Source organism: Diceros bicornis, chromosome 31, assembly GCF_020826845.1.
Source record: "Diceros bicornis minor isolate mBicDic1 chromosome 31, mDicBic1.mat.cur, whole genome shotgun sequence".
In the NCBI taxonomy this organism is placed as follows: domain Eukaryota; kingdom Metazoa; phylum Chordata; class Mammalia; order Perissodactyla; family Rhinocerotidae; genus Diceros; species Diceros bicornis.
Genome location: NC_080770.1, coordinates 20,434,626 through 20,455,355, shown reverse-complemented (window position 1 = coordinate 20,455,355; position 20,730 = coordinate 20,434,626). Strand labels below are relative to the sequence as shown.

The 20,730-nt window shown below is 45.1% G+C and overlaps 1 protein-coding gene and 1 long non-coding RNA gene across 4 annotated transcripts; both read left to right on the top strand.

Annotated features, from left to right (window-relative positions):
- The first annotated feature begins 10,341 nt into the window (after window positions 1–10,341).
- LOC131395110 (mucin-16-like) lies at window positions 10,342–14,993 on the top strand. Of its 3 annotated transcripts, none has more exons than XR_009216271.1 (3): window positions 10,342–10,393; window positions 14,451–14,599; window positions 14,897–14,993. XR_009216271.1 is itself a non-coding variant. In XM_058526907.1 (3 exons), the coding sequence occupies exons 1-3, from the start codon at window positions 13,434–13,436 to the stop codon at window positions 14,900–14,902; spliced, it is 240 nt and encodes a 79-aa protein (XP_058382890.1). In that variant the 5' UTR covers window positions 13,286–13,433; the 3' UTR covers window positions 14,903–14,993. The 3 variants fall into 3 exon arrangements, 2 of the variants coding, with proteins under 2 accessions (XP_058382890.1, XP_058382889.1); XM_058526907.1 differs by lacking the exon at window positions 10,342–10,393 and adding an exon at window positions 13,286–13,518; XM_058526906.1 differs by lacking the exons at window positions 10,342–10,393; window positions 14,897–14,993 and adding exons at window positions 13,286–13,518; window positions 14,674–14,784.
- Window positions 14,994–17,305: 2,312 nt separating this feature from the next.
- Window positions 17,306–19,035, top strand: LOC131395111 (uncharacterized). The gene is made up of 3 exons (XR_009216272.1): window positions 17,306–17,438; window positions 18,773–18,849; window positions 19,017–19,035. It is a non-coding gene; the product is annotated as an uncharacterized LOC131395111 (long non-coding RNA).
- Window positions 19,036–20,730: the final 1,695 nt, after the last annotated feature.

The following is a 20,730-nucleotide window of genomic DNA, read 5'->3' as shown; positions in this document are numbered from 1 at the left end:
TGAAGCAAGTGACAGGTTCACAGAGGTTGATTTTCCTCTACTCTGAGATTTAGAGATTTTTGAAAACTTTCAGAACACAATTTTGATACAAATAGTATACTCGGTGTTCACATTACAATGTTACAAATTAAAACATTAATTGAAAATATAAAGGAATGCTTCTCCTTCCTGACCTAAGGAAGCTCTCTCTCAGTCTCGTTCTGTGAATGACCTGATGATGCCACCAACTGTTCACTTACCACATGTTTGTGGAGTAATTCCTATGTGCTCTGTGCTGTGTGCAAGGTGAACACATTTCCACGACTCTGGATCTAGTGTGGGAAGGAAGGCAATGAGCCTGTTGCCAAGGTTCTCTCCGTGGAAAATAATGCCTCCAGAAGGTATGCTCATTTTTAAGATTCCAAAATCAAAGCTACACAGGTTTGCCAGGTAACAAACAAGAGATACTTAATTCATGATACAGAAATGACCTATGTCTGAATTAACATGTGACAAAGAAGAGAAAGATTGATGGATTTTATGTTAAAATTAGATGCAAAATCATAGTCCTGGCCTAGTGGTTAAGTTTGGCAAGCTCTGCTTTGGCAGCCCACGTTCTGTTCACAGGTGTGGACCTACAACACTCAGCAGCCGTGCTGTGGCAGTGACCCACATACAAAGTAGAGGAAGATTTGCAACAAATGTTAGCTCAGGGTGAATCTCCATCAGCTAAAAAACAAAAAAAATTACATGCAAAATCAGAATAATTTATGGAATCAGATTTAATATATATTAAAAGATAAATCTCATTCAAGTAGGTATCATCTCTTCATTGAGTTAACACTCAATGAAAAAACAGATATAAGTTCAAAACACTAATTCCTCAGCATCGATTATCCTATCAATTTTAATATAAAAAGGAAGAAAAATCATGGTAAATAAAAATTGATGTTATCATGAAAGGTAAAGATCACGACGGACGTTACAAAGAGATGGTGTGATAGTCAAGCCTGTCTCATGGGGAATTTCTCAACCACATCACTCTCTTTTTCTTCAGTACCGATGTTGCTTTCCTCACTGTGTTTTCAGGATGCCTTTCTTGGCTCCTTGCTCTCTCTGCCTCCTGGGCAATCTCGTCTGTCCTCAAGGCCACAGTCACTCCCTCCCATGCTTTTCTTCACTTTCTGTGTCTGTCTCCTGATATCTCCAAAAGATGCTCGTTGCCTGCAGAGGGGCTATGAGAGACCCACACCCAAACCAGGACTCATCTCTGCCCAATATGGACACTGGCCAGGGGTGGGCTCAGGGCTGGTGTGCAGACCCCTCAGCTCCAGCCACAGCCCAGGGATTCACCTGGACCCCCCAGTGCAACTGTTTTTAAGGTATTTGTGAATCCAAAGGACTTAAGAGTTCTCCTTCACTGCTGCAGGCCTGGAGTCCCTGCAGTCTCCTGTATCCACAGACTTGCTGGGGATTCTCCAAGGTCTCCTCCCATTGACTGCACATGACCTCACTGCCAGGATGGGAAGTGATTCTAGTAACTGACCTCTGGAATATACAGCTGCTCAGCCTTCAGACTGTATAGAACTTCAGTTTTCTACTTGGTTTTAGTTTCATGGTCTCATTGTTTCTACTATGAAGTTAGGACATATTTTTTGAGCTTTCTCTTTAAAAACAGAATAAAATGCAAAATTTAAACAAAGAGGAGGATGAAGACTACCCTCCATGGAGAATGTTCGCAGCTCATTTGGATAGTGCACCCTCTTTCTCTCCCTGGAGAAATGTGTCTCAAATCATACTGTCCATTACAATCATTGCAGAGTTTTTATAACTCAGATTGCTGGAACTCAACCCAAGTAGGTCTGGGGAGGCAACAGAGAATTTTCATTTCTAAGACGTTCCCAGCTGATGTTGATGCTGCTGATATAGGCATCACACGTTGAGACCGGGATTCTGGGACACTATCAAGCTGATGTGTCACTATCAGTGCAAATCCAGACCAACTTGCCTCCTCCATCTTGCTTAAGGATGTTATTCTCTTCCCTTCTCTATCATTGTCAACTATACACATGCTGGTACCCTGTAACCTGCGTTATTGGGACACAGAGATCCAAGGAATCCATAACTCCTTTGAGTGTCCCATCTCTAATGAAATCACGCACTCTTCCACCCTTAGATACTCACTTCCACACCCAGAGCCTGTTTTCAACCAAAATTCTCCTGCTTGCAAATCAGTAACTCAGAAACACCACATTCCCACCACAAATTTCCACATTTCTAGTTTTTACACAAAGAACTCTACTGTATATAACCATTCTTTAAGAAAATAGATTACCCCAGTTAGAGTATCTTAACAAGGCTCTCTTCCTTCTCTCTTCCTACTCCTCCCTATTAAACTTGGATTCTGTGGTCCATCATTTCAATAACCCACTGACCACGCTCCCTAATTCTTTCCTCTCATCATATCTGCCCTGCAAGCCTCTGACTTTGGATGATTCCAAATACCTGCCATGCCATGTTGACACCTGCACTGAGGATCACCGCTGAAGAGAGAGCACACGAGGAGCCTGGGGGTCCCAACAGAGAATCAACAGCAACCAATGGGCCTCCATGCATTCTCTAATGCTTCCTGAATGCTCTGTTAATTTCTTTCCATTTCTTGAGTTCCATAAAACTATTTTCTCTTGACCTACTTCATATCTCACAGACAAATTGTTAACCACCACACAAGAACTATTTCACTCTCTAGTCATAAGATCTAGAAATTTTCCTCATAAGCAATTCATTTATCACACCATTTCTGTTGTTTTATACAGATATATTTCTTTCTTAGCTAAAACCATTCTGATTTTCATCTCATCTTTCCATTTCAATGACCTTATGCTTTCAATATTCGCAGTACTTTCAATCACCTCCCTACTGGGATCATGCCTCATGTTTCAAATATGCACAAATCTCTACCATCTACAAACCAATCCCTTATCCATTGTTCCTAATGCCCCTCACCCTCGATGTCCTCCCTCTCCTCCTCCTGCCAGGGACTCACTGTGAAAAGTTCACTTACATCCCAATGCCTCTGTTTCCACACTGGCAACCAATCCCATGTCCCCATTCTGTGGATGCTTCTCTTGCTAAGCTCACAGGTCACGGCTCTTACTATTCCAATGTGGCCTTTTCATTATTTGTCTGACATGTCCTGCAGTAGCATGTGACTTTGTGGCCTTCAAGTTCCTTTAGAAAGCTCATTTGTCCTTGGGATCCACCAGTGCTACACTGTCCTTCTCCTGCTCCAAAATTCCTGAGTCACTTCTTGGCTTCTCTTTATAACCAACCCACAATGCCTGATGCTTCCCAGACATCAGCCCTGCTCTGACATCTGCTGTCCACCTGCACCCTCCTACTAGGCAATCATATCCATTTCCCTGGCTTCAAATACCACTAATGAGCTAAAAATGTTCAAAGAATCAGCACAGATCTGACTCTGCCCCCCAGACCCAAATATCTACCTGCCCACTCAGCCCATCAGTGATGACTCGACTCACAGTGTCCAGGTTCCAAATTGAAAAAAACACTTTCCCAAATAATTCACTTCTCTCTCAGTGTTCCCAAATTCACTTGTTTGTGCTAATATCCTGTCTGTCCCTGAGTGTCATTCTGGACACTCTGCCACCCCACATTCATATCAACGAACCATCCATCCACCCTCCTGAATCCTCCTACAGATTCTTCACTTTTGAATTATTTCTAATCACCTTTCAGAAATGACACAAAATACCATTCCCACACAGTGAACTCTCCTGCTCTAGCAACCTAAATTACAAAACTCCATTTTTCCTCTTTGTTGATATTTTTTTCTACTTTACTTATATGTGCATCATCTCTTTCTTTCAATATTCAGTTCTCACTAAATGGGATACTCCATATAGACACGACTAATGTAGATTTTCTAGATGTTTCCCTCAACAGTGTTCTCATATGGCTTGGCACACAAAAAGAGCTCATATATTATATCTGTCTATCTATCTACCTACCTACCTAACTACCTACCTACCTATCTAATTCAAATACCATAAGTTCACTTCCTGAAATATTTTAAACCCCTCCACTTAACTACATTTATGCAAAGATATCAAGTTTTTTTGGTATACTGCAATAAATTGGCAATTACAGCTTAAGATTTCCAAATCCTCTCTCCCTGTAATCAGCCAACGAGATTCTAGTTACAGTGATCTGTTTAAAATGTAAAACTGATCAGTTCACCTTACCTTTTAAATCCTCAATTTATGTCTTCAGCAGATATTTTTCCTGTTGTCCTATCATAATTATTAATACTACCCTTTTCATTCCTCAATATGTTCCAGTTTGGAGAGAAAACTATTTGGTCGTTCTATTTATAGAGCACCTACTACATGCAAAACTCTGGTGTAAAACCTGTGATCTACAAAAAAGCTAAACAGACTCACCGCCCCTGTTTGACCTAGTCTTAACGCGAGGAAAGACATAATAAACTGCAAAGAATTTATAACATGCCATGTGGAAATAACCACTGTGATGAACAATAGGGCAGAGAGAGAGAGTTTGAGCTTGAGTACATTTTCAAGGCTAGCTGTGTTTGTGTGTGTGTGTGTGTGTGTGCGCGCGCGTGCATGTGCTGATGCATGCTGCCAGGATAGGATGAGTTGTTTTCTCCTGTGGGTTGGAGGAGCCTCCTTTGCTTTGGGAAAGTTCCTCTCTGTGCACCTACTATGGACTTTGTCATCCACGTGTATTAGTCACGGTTGTCTAGAGAAACAGAAATAAAATATATATAAACATAGAGTTGTGGAGATGTATTACAGGAATTGGTTCACGAGGTTATGGAGGCAGAGAAGTCCCACAATCTGCCATCTGCAAGCTGGAGAACCAGAAAAGCTGGTGGTATAACTCAGCTGAAGTCTGAAGGCCTGAGAACCAGCACCTCTAATGTCCAAGGGCAGGAAACAATGGGCGTCCCAGGTCAGGAGGAGAGAGTGGACTCACCCTTTCTTTTCCTTTTTGTTTAAACTAATTCTTGCTCATATAACAGTATTTTTGATGTTTCATATAGAAATCTAGCTTCCTTTCACATTACTCAACTTACTTACCAGTTGTAAACTTTATAAGTTATGTCCCACTCAAATACTAGATTTTCTCTTCTTCTCTAATGTTACTTACCTCTTATTCTTTTGATTCTCATTTTTTCATGACTGTGCTCTCCAGTGCCACACTGAATCACAATAATGTTTGCCAGGAGCATTTTCCTCTTCTTAAGTGTAGCGTAAACACCAGATAAATTCCTTGTCAGGGCAGAGCAGGCATCTAAGAGAGAGAAAGTAAAAACGTGCAGGGGAATCACTTCTACCTGGAAGTCAACAGACTTGCTTCTCTTGGCTGTTTGGAGCTAGAGATGCTATGACAATGTGGCCAGCTGAGAATCAGAGGATCTCTCTCTAGTCCCAGGAATTAGTCCTGGTCAAATCTCTCAACCTCTTTAGACCTCATTTTCTTCACCTGTAACATGAAGAGTTGGACGAGTCTTTTTGAGTTCTGAAATCCAGTGATTCCAAGATACCCTTCACCCAGATACACTTAACAAAGATCAGAGAGAATTTTTAGTTGTCTTCTTCTGCATCAACATTATTATCCATATCACCACTTCAAGACATATCAAATGTCTACTTTTGCATGACACTGATAAAACAGGTTCCATACCAAATCGCTGTTCACTGGGATAACAAATCTATAGTTAATTATTTAGAGGTAAGTATAGAGATGGGCCCTGCTGGAACCAGCAATCAATGGGCCACAAAGTCTTGCTTTATTTTACAGCAAGGCTGTGGAAACATTCCCTAATACACCAGAATTCTTCTGTACTTCGAAAGTATGAAATAAATGGGAGCCTTGAATCCATGGTTACGAGTTAATAAGGATATGATTTTTAAAATTTTACTAATGATGCCATTTGCCTAGTATGGGGCTGTTCTCTGGTGAGTCAAGAGCAGATGTATTCAAGGCCACTTTCATTCCTTTAATAAATATTTACTCAGCGCCTACCACTTGCTGCAAGATAGCAGTGATCTACCCTAAGAGCATTTATATTCTAGTAGGGTGACACAGACCATAAACAAAAAGAGAATCTTGAGGTGATCAATAAAGTTACATATACATCAAACATTTTTCATTCTGGACTATTTTTCACCCTTTCCCTTCTTTTACTCTTTCCCAGAACTCTAAGCATGGACTTGAAAACCCAGAAAGCATGGGTCCCATGTTTCTTCTCACAACACCCCTGTTTCAAAGACATAGTGTTTATCATCTGAGAGTATGTCTCTTTAAGACTAAGTTCCTATGAATCAGCATTATTTCATCACTTTCTTGAGAGGACGGATGATATTATGAAGGGAAAACAAAATATCATGTGGGATTTATACTCGAAATGATGTTTCCACTCTAATTGTGTTATTTAATGTGGTGTGATTTGGGGCAAGTCAGTTACTCCTTCAGAGTCAGTGGTAATAATACCCTGAAAAGCATTCTATAGAGATTAAATGAAACAAAGTATGAGAAACTGCTTTGTAAATTGCAAAGCCATCTTTTTCAGCTTATTTTTCCTAATAATATTTTCATTTATCCAATCCTTTTTGACTCTACACAACCTGCCTAGACTGAGTTTTATCATTTATTCAACCATAATAATGGGTCAAAATGGGTGAATATTAGAAATTTCATATGGTTCAACTTAATTAATAGGCCATCACAATATTTAATTTGGTTATAATTACAGTGAAATTTTTCATGTTGCCTTACCATGTGCCAGGCACATTCTAGGCATCTGACATGTATTCACTCATTTAATCCTCACAACAATGCTATGGAGACAATACTATTAACCCCTATTGTATGGATGAGGAACATTAGAGGTTATATAAATGTCCAAGGTCACACAGCTGGTACCCAAGCAGCCTACCTCCAAAGTCTCTTTTAGGGATCCATTAGAGGTTGCGGCACTTACATTGTAAAAGGATCCCCTGGTTTCTGGTTGGCGAATGGACCAGAGGAGACTAAGCAAGAAAGCACATGACTGCTGAAATGATCCGGGCAGGCAATTCTGAATACAGGATTTCTTTCCTTTTTAAGGCTGAATAATATTCCATTGTACAGATGCCCCAGATTTTCTTCATCCTTTCACCCACAGATGTACAATTAGGTAGTTTCCATCTCTTGGCGATTGTGAATAATATTGCGGTGCATTTTGTCAAACGTTTTCCTGGCACTTAGTGAGTTTGAAAAAATTCTCCTTCTACACATTACTTACTGTAATGAACTACTTTCTAAATGTCTAAAGTTTAAATATTTGTCATTCTACAGAAATACCTTGCCTAATCATGATTTGTGTTGTTATCAGTTCATGAATGATCTAAGATTTTTGTACAAAAACTTGTTATAATGGCTTTTTTTGCATGTATTCAGGAACCTTGCATAATATGGGTATTCCCTGATACTTGATTTTTAGTCGAGTTTTCTAGCAAGCCTTTAGGATAGGAAGTATATTCCTAGATGTGAGGCACAGAGCAGAAAAATAATAAAGTGATTGTTATATTTAATTACATCAAAAGAAAACTGTCGTTTTGCTAAATTGTTTTTACACACTCTTTGCTTCTTTGTAAGAATGGCATATATTGTTTTATTAATGAAAAGAAAATTCAATAAACAATTTTAACATAAAACAACATCTATTGAGAAATTATATGAAAATTTTAGCAATATGCTGTCATCAATTTCCTCATCTGCAAAATGGAGATAGATAATACCATCTTCCTATGGGTTGCTGTGAAAATACTCAAGAGTAATGTATGTAAAATGCTTATCACCATGTCGGTTGGAAAGTGATGCCTCATTCATTTTTCTACCGGGATGATGAGAGCTTTTTTTATGCTTGAAGTCTGTAGTTTTCAAAATATGTTCTACTGTTGTAAAGTGAATCCTTTTTACAAATTATTTGTAGAGTTCGATGATCCCTTTGGAATGCAAATTCAGGCTCCCGTGTGTGCGTGTGTGTGTGTCTATACGCACATCTCTCAAATAATACTTCAAGCCTTATAATGAAATCTACCTTCCCCACTCTTGACTCTGGTTCCAAAAACAACTTTTTTAATTTTCTGGTTGAAAATCTGTATTTCTATATTAGCTACTCATACACTTTTTCATTTTTCATCTTTTGACTATTTATAGTTTCTTTCTTCTCTGAAAAAATCAGCATGAAGAGTTCTTACATACATTAAAAACATAATTCCCCTTGCCCAATATAACTATTTAATGAATTAGGATAAATCAAAATTCAATGTCTACTGTTTTATGACATAAGTGTTTACCATTTTATAGCATACGAATCTTATCCAGAGATGTGCTACATCAGATATGATGAACACATTTTCTTTCTCACTTTTTCCTTTGACCTTTTAAATGGTAAAATTCCCTTATTTCTTTGTTGTCTTCCTATGGATTCATCACTAGTTCATCTCCTTCCACCAGAAATTTAAATCTCTTTTCAGTAACTTCTGACGCGTGAGACAATTCATGGGCTTCAGGTTTTGCTTGGGGACCTCACTCTTGGGCTTGAACATATACACAGGCCCACATATACACAGTATGTCTGGAAGGATAGAGGAGAAAAGGATGTTTATCTCTGTGCAAAAGGACTGGGAGACAGTGGTAGAGTGAGAATATTTTACTGACTTTGCACCACTCTTTGAAGTTTTCCTAACGTGCATCTACGACGTAGTGGCCTCCCTCCCCCCAGATTTTTAAATTAAAATTAAAATAGCGTTATATCCTTATCTACTGGCTTGGGACAGTAAGTTTTAGAGAAATGTGAATATATGATCCAATTTTTTAATGAAATTAAGAACAGCAAACACGCACAAAAAATTTATAATTCTAAATATGGGCACATCATTCTACGAGGCTGTATAAACGTGAGGAAAGGAATGAAGAAAAGCTGTTCAACATCCAGCTACCTGTACAGTCTAGGGGTCCACGGAAAGCCCCGCCTCCAGCCCCGCCCCTGGAGCTGATTTCCTCCCACTGTGAAGTCAGACAGACTTATTCCATCCCCAACCCCGCCTCTTCCCGCCCCTGGAACTGGTCTCCGCCCACAACACTCGGGCCTGGCTCCGCCCACATCCTGGTCCCCGCCCCTTGCCCCGCCCGCACCCTGGTCCCCGCCCACAGCCCCGCCCCTAGAACTGGTTTCCACCCACAGCCCCGCCCCTAGACCTGGTCCCTGTCCCTGGTGCTGACCCAGCCCGCGGCCAGGCCTCGCACTCACTCTAGAAACTAGACACCTCCCCCGAGGCTGGGGTGCGCGGCCCCGCCCCGCCCCCCCCCACGCCGCCTCAACCCGGAGCCCCCAAACCTCTGTCCTCCCCGAACTTCCGTCCTCCCAGAACGCCCGCCCGAGACCGGAAGCGGAAGCGCGGGCGGCGCCGTGGATGGAGCGGGAGGTCTGCGCGGTGTGTCCAGTCTTCTCGGCACGGACCGCGTTCCCATGGACCTTCGGCCGAAGGGTCGGGGCTCGGTGAGCGGCGGGCGGTCCCGGCACCGGTCGCGGTCCAGGGAGGGGCCTGGGCCGCGGGCTGCCCCGTCACGGCCCTCCGTCCCCCGGAGCCCCGTGTCCCCCGGGCTGTTCGCTCAGGGCGCCCGAGGCTGCTGTTCCTCCCGGCTCTGGGCGCCGCCGGCCCCTCCTCAGAGTCCCCGTCACCGTCCTCCGTGTGATTTTGTCCCCAGGGGGCTTATCCGCGTCTGGAGGCGGTGTTTGGGTCGTTACAAATGGGGGCGCTCCTGGCGTCTAGAGGGGGAGGCAGGGATGCTGCTCAGCGTCCTCCAGGGCCCAGGACCGCCCGACAGAGAATCATCCGGCCCCAAATGTCAGTGGTGCCGAGGTTGGGAAACCTGCTCCAGGGCCTGAAGATCTCCCGAGCCCTGAATGAAGTGTGGGAATTGTTTACAAGTCAGCGAGTCACTTACAGGGTCCCTAAATGACAAGCTTGTTTAAAGGGTCCGGGGTCACCAAAATGTCTCTGTCCAGCCAAGTGAGTTGAGCGACACAAGTGCACACAGCACAAAGCTGCTTCCTCCCATCTTGGGGAGCAGTTGACTGCATGGGAATCGGGAAAATCCAGTCTCAGCCAACAGTTACAGTTAAATCAGTAAATACAAAAAAGAAAAGTGAATGGGGTGGCCTTTCCATCCAACACCCTATAAAAGGCCTCAAAAGCTTGTTTGCACTTTTTTTTCCCCCCTCAGACACGAAAACATCCGTGGAGCTCAAGTTTGAGGTGAAAGCAGGCTCAGGGTCCACCTGTCCTCACTGATCCATGGATTTCTGTGTGACCAGGTGAGTACCCTGTCGACCTGGTACCAACAGGTTCCGGCAGCCTCCGCTGTGCAGAAGACCTGCTAGTGGGCTTTCCTGGGCTCAGGTTGTCACCACATGGACACTCAGAGTGAGGGTATCTTGAGAAAAATTATTGATGTTTGATGGATTATATTCAAGTGAAATATGGTAAGCTGTGTGTGGTTCTGTGTGGTAAATATTTCAGTAAGTACAGTTATATGCAAATAAGAACACATAAAACAAGTGTAAATAACTGCAAATGTGTATTATAGTAGAAAATATAGATTTACTTGCATTGCATAATACTCAAAAGTCAGGATTTATATATAATATAAATACAGAAATGTTTTGCGTGTGTATGTAGTATTAGAAGACATCCCATTAAATATTAGCAGGGATACTCAGCAACATTCCTTAGACCCATTCAACTTGACTTCTAAAGTCCTATAAATCCTCTACAAAAATTTGAAATATAGGAGCACTGAGGGAAAAAGATGATTGGAACTTCTTTGTATTAATAACAAATTTAACATTGAATTTGCCAGTAGCCAGATTTATTTTGAGCATTTTTTTCTTTATGACATTTCAAATCATTTGGAGGAGTACTAAGCAACACTGTAGATTGCAGGGCAGGGCACTAGTCTCTAAAATGACTGTCCTCACCACCTTGCCTTGTAAAGGGAATTAACTTTGTTTCTTGAAACTTTTCTGAAATAACGGTCTGGTGATTCACGTTGCAGAGAATCTTGTTAAGTAATTTTGTATTTAGTTGTTGGCCTCTACTAATTGTGTGTGTATGTGTGTGTGCCTTTTTCATTCTAGCTTTCCTGTGATGTTCTTGAGGGTAATGTGTGCTTGTCATGCAATAGATAGTCTTTGAGTTTATAATTTATGGTGACCCACCATCCTTGTTTACTCAGGACAGAGGGGTTTTCCAGGACACAGGACGTTTAGTGTTCAAACCAAGGCAGTCCTAGACAAACCGGGATGGTTCCTCATCTGATGAGCTAGGCCCTGGGCCACATACATGGGGACCTGGAGAACCAGAGAGACCTTGTTCCACCTCCGTGGAATTTATATTGTATTTGGGAATTTGGATTTTAGACAGTTAATGATGAGAGTGATGTGGGAGTTTGGCACAAGGTGACTCAACCTGAGGGGACAGGGAAGCCCTCTTGAGAAGGACTGATATTTAGCTTGAGAGCTAGAGATGGGACTGGATTTAGCTGGTTGGAGGGTTAGACTGGAGTGAGGGTGTGGGAGTGTGTTCAAGAGAGCGTTTCAGACAGAGGGACCCGCATGAGGACACCCCTGAAGCAGAGAGCCTGGTGTGTCCATGAACTGAGAAGAGGGATGGCTGAGCCGAGTCAACACAGGGGGAGGGGTGTGAGCCACACCGGCGAGGGGGGACAGGCAGGACCAGATCAGGGGTGACTTGGGACTCTGTTCTAAGGCCAGTGGGAAGACTCTGGAGAGATGCGAGTAGAAGGAGGATGTGATTAGTGTTTGGTCTAAGCACGTGGGTTCAGATGGACTTCATGGTTAAGAATGTAGACTTAAGAGGCGAGATGGGAGGTGCTGGGAATAAGATGAGGAATAAGGTGACTGTTCCCTAGGCCTGGGTGATGGCTGTGGAGCAGGAAAGAAGTAGAAAGAAAAGACCTTGGAGTGTGGAACTGAGAGAACGTAACGGTACTTTCTTGCCTGCATGTGTCAGATGGCACAGGGCAGTGACTGTTCTCCTCGCTGCTGTCCGTGCAGACCTGCAGGCGCCCCCTCACCCAGGTCTGTGTGTTCACCCCTCTTTGTCACTCACAGGCCCCCCTCCACATCCTAAAGGAAGTCAGGCCTTACTTGTGAGGGGGTTGTCTCACATGGGAGACACCGAGGAGGGCCTCTCCAGACATCAGAGCAGCCCCTTCAGCCTCTCCCTCAGCCTCCTCCCTTCCCCTCTCTCGCTTTCCACACCCAGAAGGACCCCTGCTCAGTATTCCATGTCCCCAGGTTCTCCCTCCCCCAGGCTTGAGAAGGGTGGGGTAGCCACTGGGGTGGACATCATCTGCACCTTCCACTCTGACCCCCGCAGGTCACGGACTGGCCAGAGAGTGACTCTACTGGGAGCCACACCATGAGACCCAGGGCGTCACCCACCTGGGCTCCCTCACCCTGGACGGGGACAGCCTCTACGTCAGTGGTGAGGGGCTGTGCTACAGCCACACTCTCTCTCCCAGTCAGAGTTCTGTGTTCCCTCCGTTGCTCTAAAGTGAGCTATGATCCATCTCTCTATCCTCCTGGTCTGGGTTCAGTCTTCTCATCACTGTGTGATCGCTGAGTCCAGCCACCTTCCATCTCATTGCCTCCCCCCTGAACACCACTCCCCTCTTCCCCTCTGCTTTCCCCTCTGCTTTCCCCACAAAGCTCCCTACATCCTCCCTCTCCCTTAATCCTTTATGTTCACCCCAACTCTTGCTCAGCTCCTCTCGCCTTCTCTCCACAGATTACACCTATGGAGCCGCAGCCCCGACTACCACCAGTGAGTATTCCTGGTCCTGATCTCTGGGGTCCCGTCCACATTTGGGGTTGGGGAGCACTTGTTCTCCTTCACCCGCTGTCCTTGGTGAGGGAAGCACCTGGAAGGGCCCTAATTCATCCCTTCTCTCCCTCCCGGGTTCTGGTGGAGAGTCCCAGCCCAGGGTGAGAAAGCCTTAGACACAGACATGTTCTCCACCACACTCTGACCCCACGTGGTTTTCACTTTAATTCTCCTGAAGCCCCGCCCTTGGTCCTCCTTTTCCAGGTATCCCATCCGTCTGTCCAGTTTTCTGCCCGTCCATCTGTCTCTCCTCCGAGTTCACTCTCTCTTGTTCACATATCTCTCTCTCTCGGGCTCCTCTCATCCACAGGCTTGCTCATCCCTCTACTCACACAGTCACCCGTCCCCTCACTCTCATTTATGCTTCACCTGTGAATGGTGGTCCTGGGACAGCCACTGCTGGAGCCCGGGTGAGCCTGGGGGCTCCTCCCACTCTGGCCCTCCCTGATGACAGCCCTCGCCACAGCTCCCGAGCCAGCCACCACGTCCCTGCATACTTCATCATCACCTGTGCCACCAGAAGCCACCACAGGTATCTGGGGGCCCCTTTTCCTTCCCAAGAGAGGCTCTCCGGCCCCACTCCTCCACCAGCCAGTTGTGATCCAGGAGCTGGGAAGCCAGGGTGTGAAATTCTGGTTTTAGGGCAATCATGCTGATCACAAAGATTATACTGACGATTCAGTCTAAGGCCAGCCCTCAGAGAGCCCCTAATCTTGTGAAATTAACACACCATTATAGTACAGTGTGGGATGTTTCGGGGAGAGGGCCTGGCGTAATTTGGAGGGGAAGAGCTTGCTAGAGAAAGTTTCACCAAAATGGAGTCTTTAAGAATAAGTAGGAGGGACCCTGGCAACTAGAGGATGAAGGGTTTTCCTGGCAGAGAGGATTCCATGATCAAAGGCTCCGGCCAGAAACAACATGCCCTATGGGGAGAATTGAAATGAATTTGGGTGCGTGAAGCATAATGTTTAACCCGCAGTAGATGGATAAAATGAGACTGAAAGGTCAGCAGGAGCCAGATTGAGTAGAGCCTTGAGTGCCAGGTCAAGAAGGTTGAACTAAACACTGAAGGCCATAGGGAGCCATGGGTGGTACTAGAGCAGTGCTGGCCCTAGTGAGGTATTCATTTCAGAAAGATTCTTCTAGTGGTCCATGTAGAACATCCTTTAGACAGAGCATCCAGTGAGCCTGGTGGGGTGTTGGTCTGGGTGAAGGAAGTTAAGACCTGAGCTGGGACAGGGATGGAGAGAGGGAGTGTATGTGAGGACCAGTGCACAACTGGAATTGGTGTTACTGGGAGGGAGGAGGAGCTGAGCAGATGTGCTGGTTCTGACTTGGGTGACCACACGGGTGGGTGGTGGTGCCACTGGGCGAGAAGACGACAGATGATAATGAGTGCAGGACTCTGGTGTGGTCTCAGGCCAGCTCTCAGTGATGGCCATCGCTCTCCCTCTCGTCTTGCAGCTTTGGGGCACAACCTGAAGACCCTCACAGTCACCTTCCCCATCTCCACCCTCCAGTATTCATCAGACAGGAGCAATGGCTCAGCCACGTTCAACTCCACTGAGAGGGTCCTGCAGAGCCTGGGGAGACCCTGGTCCCAGCAGCTCCTGGTGGGTTAAATCCCACCCAGCCCCTCCCCCAACCCCTGTCCCTCCTGCTCCTCCTCCTCCTCCTTCCTCCCCAGCTGGGTCCTTGTTCAAGAAGAGCAGCCTGGGCCTCTTCTCCTTGAGTTGCAGACTGGTCTCCCTCAGGCGAGACCCTCCCCTGAGCATTTGCCCCTAATGACCACTTTTGTCACCACCCCTTTCTGTCTCCCCCCGTCCTCCCATTTCCTCCTTCCTGTTCTGGCCCCCACCCCAGAGGTTTCGGGACCTCTCTCTAGAGTCCCCACATCCCTCTCTCCCCAGGCCTGAGAAGGATGGGGGAGCCAGCAGTGTGGACGCCGTCTGCACCTACCATCCTGACCCCGTGGGCCACCATGCCTCTGTGCTGGGAACGGAGAGTCTCCACGTGTCTGCTCTTCCTCTCGGTGGCTCCAGGCTCTGCAGTCCAGAGTTTATCCATCCAGAGAGAGCACCAGCTACATTTCCACATCATCAGCTGGAACCTCAGCAACCCGGAGCCCACATCCTCGGAGTACACCGCCCTGCTGAGGGACACCCAGGACCAGGTGGGGTCTCCCCTCTCGCATCGCTCCTTGCCCTCAGGGCACCGTCATTCCTCCATCTGACTTACATCTGTTATGTGATTGTTTCAACCCTTCACTTTCCCTGCGTGCCTGGGTTCTCTCAGTGTCTGGAGGTGATGTCCTAGCTGCCTTCCCCATTTCTCACATGGGTAAACTGAAGCTCAGAACGGAGATTTCTCACACAGTGAGTTAGGGGCAGAGCCAGGATTTGAAGTCATGTCTCCCTTGCCCCAAGGTCTGTGATCTTTCACTGGCTCCAGTGGCCCCCTGCGTCTCCAGGAGACCTCCATCTCACCCACTCTCCCTCGCGTTTGTTCCAGGTCACCAAGCTCTACAGAGGCAGCCAGCTGTGAGACATATTCCACTCCTGCCTGGTCACCGACTTGATGTGGGTTGAGGAGATTGGAAGCATTGGCTGAGCTTGTGGCTGATGGCTCTGAGCTCCCGTGACACATCCTTGATCTGGAAGTCAGTGACATGGTGCCCATTCTGCCCCACATCCCTGTCAGCTAATCCTACCATCTCCTTCCATAGGTTTTCGGGGGTTGAGAAAAGCATTAACATTTGGGGCCACCAACCTCCAGCATCCTCCTCCTCCTCCCCTTCTGGAAAAGTTCAACAAATATTAGCAGTCTAACTGTGCTCTCCAATATTGGAGCCACTAACCAGATGGGGCAATTTAAATTTTTTATACACCTATTGGGATACGATGCACATATTGTGTGTGGGGGGGGTGTATTTTTTAGGTTTTTCTAGATACAATATCTTCTCATCTGCAAAACAAATAGTTTTACCTCTTCCCTTCCAATCTGGGTTTCTTTTATTCCTTTTTCTTGCCTAATTGCCCTCATTAGAACCTCTGGTACCTGTGATTAACATAAGAGATAAGGGAAGACATCAATGTCTTGTCCCTGGTCTTAGGGGAAAATTTTCAGTCTTTCACCATTGAATATGGTGTTAGCCGTGGGTTTTTCATCGATGCTGTTTATAGGTTGAGAAAGTTTTTTTCTTTTCCTAATTTGTTGAGTGTTTTCTTTTTTAGACATGAAGGGCGTTGTATTTTGTGAAATTCTTTTCTGTATATGTGGTCGAGATTGCGTGGTATTGGCCCTTATTCTATTAATATGGTGTATTACATAATCAAGTTTTCAGATATTAAGCCAACCCTTCAACTAGAGGTGAGAGATTAAGATGTTCTCAAGTCTTTCCTGGGTGTGCCACATTCCTGAGCCCTTGTGGCCTTCTAGATGCCCGCAAATACCCTGGAGCTTTTCAAAGCCCCCTGTGGACATCTCATTCCCCTAATTTTTCTTCTAAGTTTTTGGCTCACCTCTTGCCTGCCTCAGCTGGTATCACTCCCTCAGGCAACTGCAATATAAAACAATTAGCCCTGATTGTTTTTAGCAAGTGCCCTGGGGACAGACTTTCCTCCCTGGGCAAGCTCTGAGTCTAGTAACAACAAGCCCTGAACATGGGGCGTTTTCGGGGAGCTGCCAGGCAGGTCAGCTAGTTGCAGTTGGGTGGGGAGGGGTCTTTTCAGAGCTCCAAACCCGTTATGGCTGCTGTGCTGCTGGGTGTCTCAGCTACCATGGTGCTGAGACTGACGGCTTTCATAGTTATGGAGGCTATTGTGAGAGCAGGGTGGGAATAGTGCAAGTTATAATGCCACAAAGTTTGCTCCCGTTATCAAGATTCCACCATGTTTCTTCACTAAACCCTCCTCAGATTCTTACAAACCTTTGATTCATTTCTAGACTTCTGAAAAGTTGATTTTGACCATTTTTACCAGTGTTCTCATTGTTTTTATGCATTTGCAGACGTCCTTACTCCAAAGTTTCAAAAATGTTGTCCCTGTGGTTATTTATAAATTAATTACTTGAAATGAAATTACATGAGAAATTCAGTTCCTCACTCACACACACTAGCCACATTTTAAGTGCTTGATAACAACATGGGGCTAATAATGAGTGTATTTGGTAGTGCAGGCAAATGTTTACCTTATTGCAGAAAGTTCTCTTGGACAGGACCCAGAAATAGGGAATCTAGAATCCGGGTAGAATTCCAGACACCCTTGTTCATCCCTTGTGTCCTTCCAGGTCGGTCCCCCATGGTAACCACACTGGAGTGGACTCACTGTGTAACCAGCCGCCTTGGCACAGAGACTGGACAGAGTTGCCATCTACGAGGAATTCCTGCTGCTGACCAGAATGGTACCCAGCTGCAGAACTTTACCCTGGACGGAAAGAATGTCCTTGAGGATGGTAAGGCTCCCTGGTCATTGGGAAAGAAAGTGAGGCCTTTCTAGGGACTCTGGAGGCCTGCGGCTGAGAGAACATTGAACTTTCTCAGGCTGGCAGGAGGTGGCATAGTCCCCCAGTCTTTACCCACCGTTGAGAGAGAGAAAAGGACACCAGTGTAGTATGGGAGGCCCTCACCTTCTCCTAGACAGCTCTGTCACCTGAAGCTAGTCACCTCCCCTCTCTGGACTTTTGTTTCCTTATCTCTGCACTGAGAGCCACTGGGCCAGATGGTCAGTGAGGGCCTCCAGCTGTGTGTGAAGCAGACTTACAGGTTTGGGAGTGGATGTGGTTTTTGATCCACAGGCTATAGTTTGCCAAGTCCCGCTCTAGATGAGCACCAATGCACTAGAACTTTCTGCAGTGGTGGAATTTTCTACATCTGTGCTGTCCACTGCATAGCTGCATGTGCCTGTTGAGTGCTCGAAAGATGGTCTTTATTGTTACTGATTTTTAATGTTACTGAGGTTAGAATTTTTATTTTATTTAACTAAAATTAATTTTAATTCAAAAAGAGACTTGTTGCTGCTCCATATCAGACAGCACACCTCTAAGAGGTTGTCTGGGTAGAGGTACAAGTAGGGGGACCTGCACCCCTTCCCCCATGCCCATTGGGTGCTGCGTGTCCTACCCTCCTGGAGTTTATGTTGTAGCTGACAGTAACAAGAATAGAGAATTGAAAATTATCAATTTGATGTGAACAAACTCATACTTGCAGGTGGAAATCAGAGAAGACTTCCTGCAGGATATTACATTGTAGGTTAATCCTAGAAAATGAATATTAAGCAAATAGATAAAGGAGAAGGGGATGAATGTGTTTCTAGGCATGGAAGAACACTTTTGAGTGGGAATTTACAAATTTAGAGAGATCCCGTAGGCTTGCCAACTGTGATGACCCATTCTCCCCCCAGCCGTCATAAGAAAGTCCAGCCCAAATTCAGTCCTCTGTGCCCAGAGGTATGAATTTGGTTTAATTTATTACACTTTTGTTCTGTGATAATGGTCTTGGATTTTGTAGCAAAGTGTGCTCACTTTTTAGAGATCGAAACTAAAATGGGGTGAAACATGATGATGTCTACTTGACTTTAATATTTCATTGAAAACATGGGATGAATCAAGGGTGGCAAGTGTTAATAATTTATACATTGATGAAATATTGTTTTAATTGGATGGAATATACATGGTTAAATTAGATGATGGATGTTTATGAGACTTTCCTTTATTTTTCTGTGTCTAAAAAGTTTTATTAAAAAGAGTGAAACACACTCACATGCATTCTCCATTTCATTCACTTCCAGAATATTCTCCCAACAGAGATGACACCTTGACTGAGAAGCCTGGTAAACCTGCAGGAAGCCCCAGCCCACGGTAGGGGGTGAGTATCTTGATGCTGTGCCTCATCGAAGAGAACCATGTGCACAGGGTCTTGGATGATGAGGAAAGTTGGCCAACCCTTGTCAAGGACGGTTGAGGCACAGTGGGGTCAGCAGGAGCCCTGGGGCGATGACAGGAGGTGGCTCACCCCAGCACTTGTCTCCCCAGACCACCCCGTCTGGGCCCTCATCCTCATCTGCTTGGCGGGAATCCTGATGCTCATCACAGGCCTGATCTGCTGTCTCCTGGTAAGCCATGACGTGTTGCTTGTCTTCTTACTATTGGGTTGTAAGAACTCTTTATATATTATAAATACACGTCCTTTTCTAGGGATATGTTTTGCAGATGTTTTCTCCCAGTCTGTGTGTGGCTTGCCTTCTCCTTCACAACATGAGTCATTGGGGAAATGTAAGTGACAGTCATCATGAGATTCTACCACACTTGAGAATGGCTAAAATTAAAAAGACTGACTATAGCAAGTGTTGTTGAAGATGTCAAGTCACTGAAACTCTCATCGAGTGCTGGTGAAAAATAGCTTGGATGCGTCTTTAATAATTACATACGTCTACCCAGCCGTATAATTCTTATGTTGCTTTTATAATTGAGTCATATATTTCTCCAAGAATTCCTTCATTTTCTAAAAATCTGAGTCCTTTCTCCTCGTCCACTGGAAGCATTTCTATATTTCTAGCCTCTAAATCACTTATTCTTTCAACCATGATATCAGCTCTATTTTTTAAGGATTCTAGATTCTTTTTTATCTCATTATGTTCTTTCTATCCAGAATTTCTGCTTGTTTTTTTTTAATAGTTTCAGTCTCTTTGATGAAGTATTCCTTTTCCTCATTAATTTTATTCCTGAGTTCATCGAACTGTCTGAACATTCTTGTAACTTGGTGAGTTTCTTTATGACAGTTATTTTGAATTCTCTGTCATTTAGATTGTAAATTTCTGTGACTTCAAGTTGGTTTCTGGAGATTTGTCATTTCCTTCTGCTCTGAATTGTTACTGTAGTTTCTTATGGTGTTTGATGAACTAATCTTTTGCCTGCGTATTTGTGGTAGTATCAGGTCGCAGATTCCACCTGCTACTGCTGTGGGGGAAGCATGAGCTGTGTTTCTGATCCCCCCCATATGCTGGACGTTGTGTGGGTACAGTGGGTGTTCCAGCCAGCTGGGAAAGCATTCACACTGGGCTCAGAGCTGCCGCCACACGGAGGCACGTACCCAGTTGTGAGAGCGCAGCACTGCTATGGGTGTTGTGCATCTGGGAAAGCATTCGCCTGTGCGCGTATCTGCTGCTGCCTTTTCTCATGCTCATGCCAGCCTCTCTGCTTGGCGGGTGGGGCTTCTTCACGGGTCTGAGCATTGGCCGATCACTGGGACTGCCGTGGCACGGTGGGCTTTCCAACCATCCAGGAAAGCATTCATGTGAGGGTCCAGGGCTCCCGCCAGCCCCTCCCAGAGTTGCACCAGGCGCATTCCTACTTTTGGGGATGCAGCAGTACTGTTGGCTCTCACGCCAACCTGGGAAGCACTTGGGCGTGTGCACAGTGCTGCCAGGGAAGGGTTGGGGATAGGAATGACTTCATAGTACATGCAATGACAAGCATAAATCTCAAAATAATTATGCTGAGTGAAAGAAGACAGTAAAAAATGAGTAGTATATGATCCCATTTATAAAAATTCATGGAAAATACAGGAAAATCTATAGGGACATATACCGGAACACTGGTTGCCTGGGAATGAGAATGTGTTTGCAAACGGCAGGGAAGGAGGAATTAAAAGGAGCATGAGGAAATTTGGGGAGGATGGGCATTCCTTTTCTTGATTGTGGTGATGGTTCAATAAGTTATAATCAAAATGTATCAAATTATTCACTTT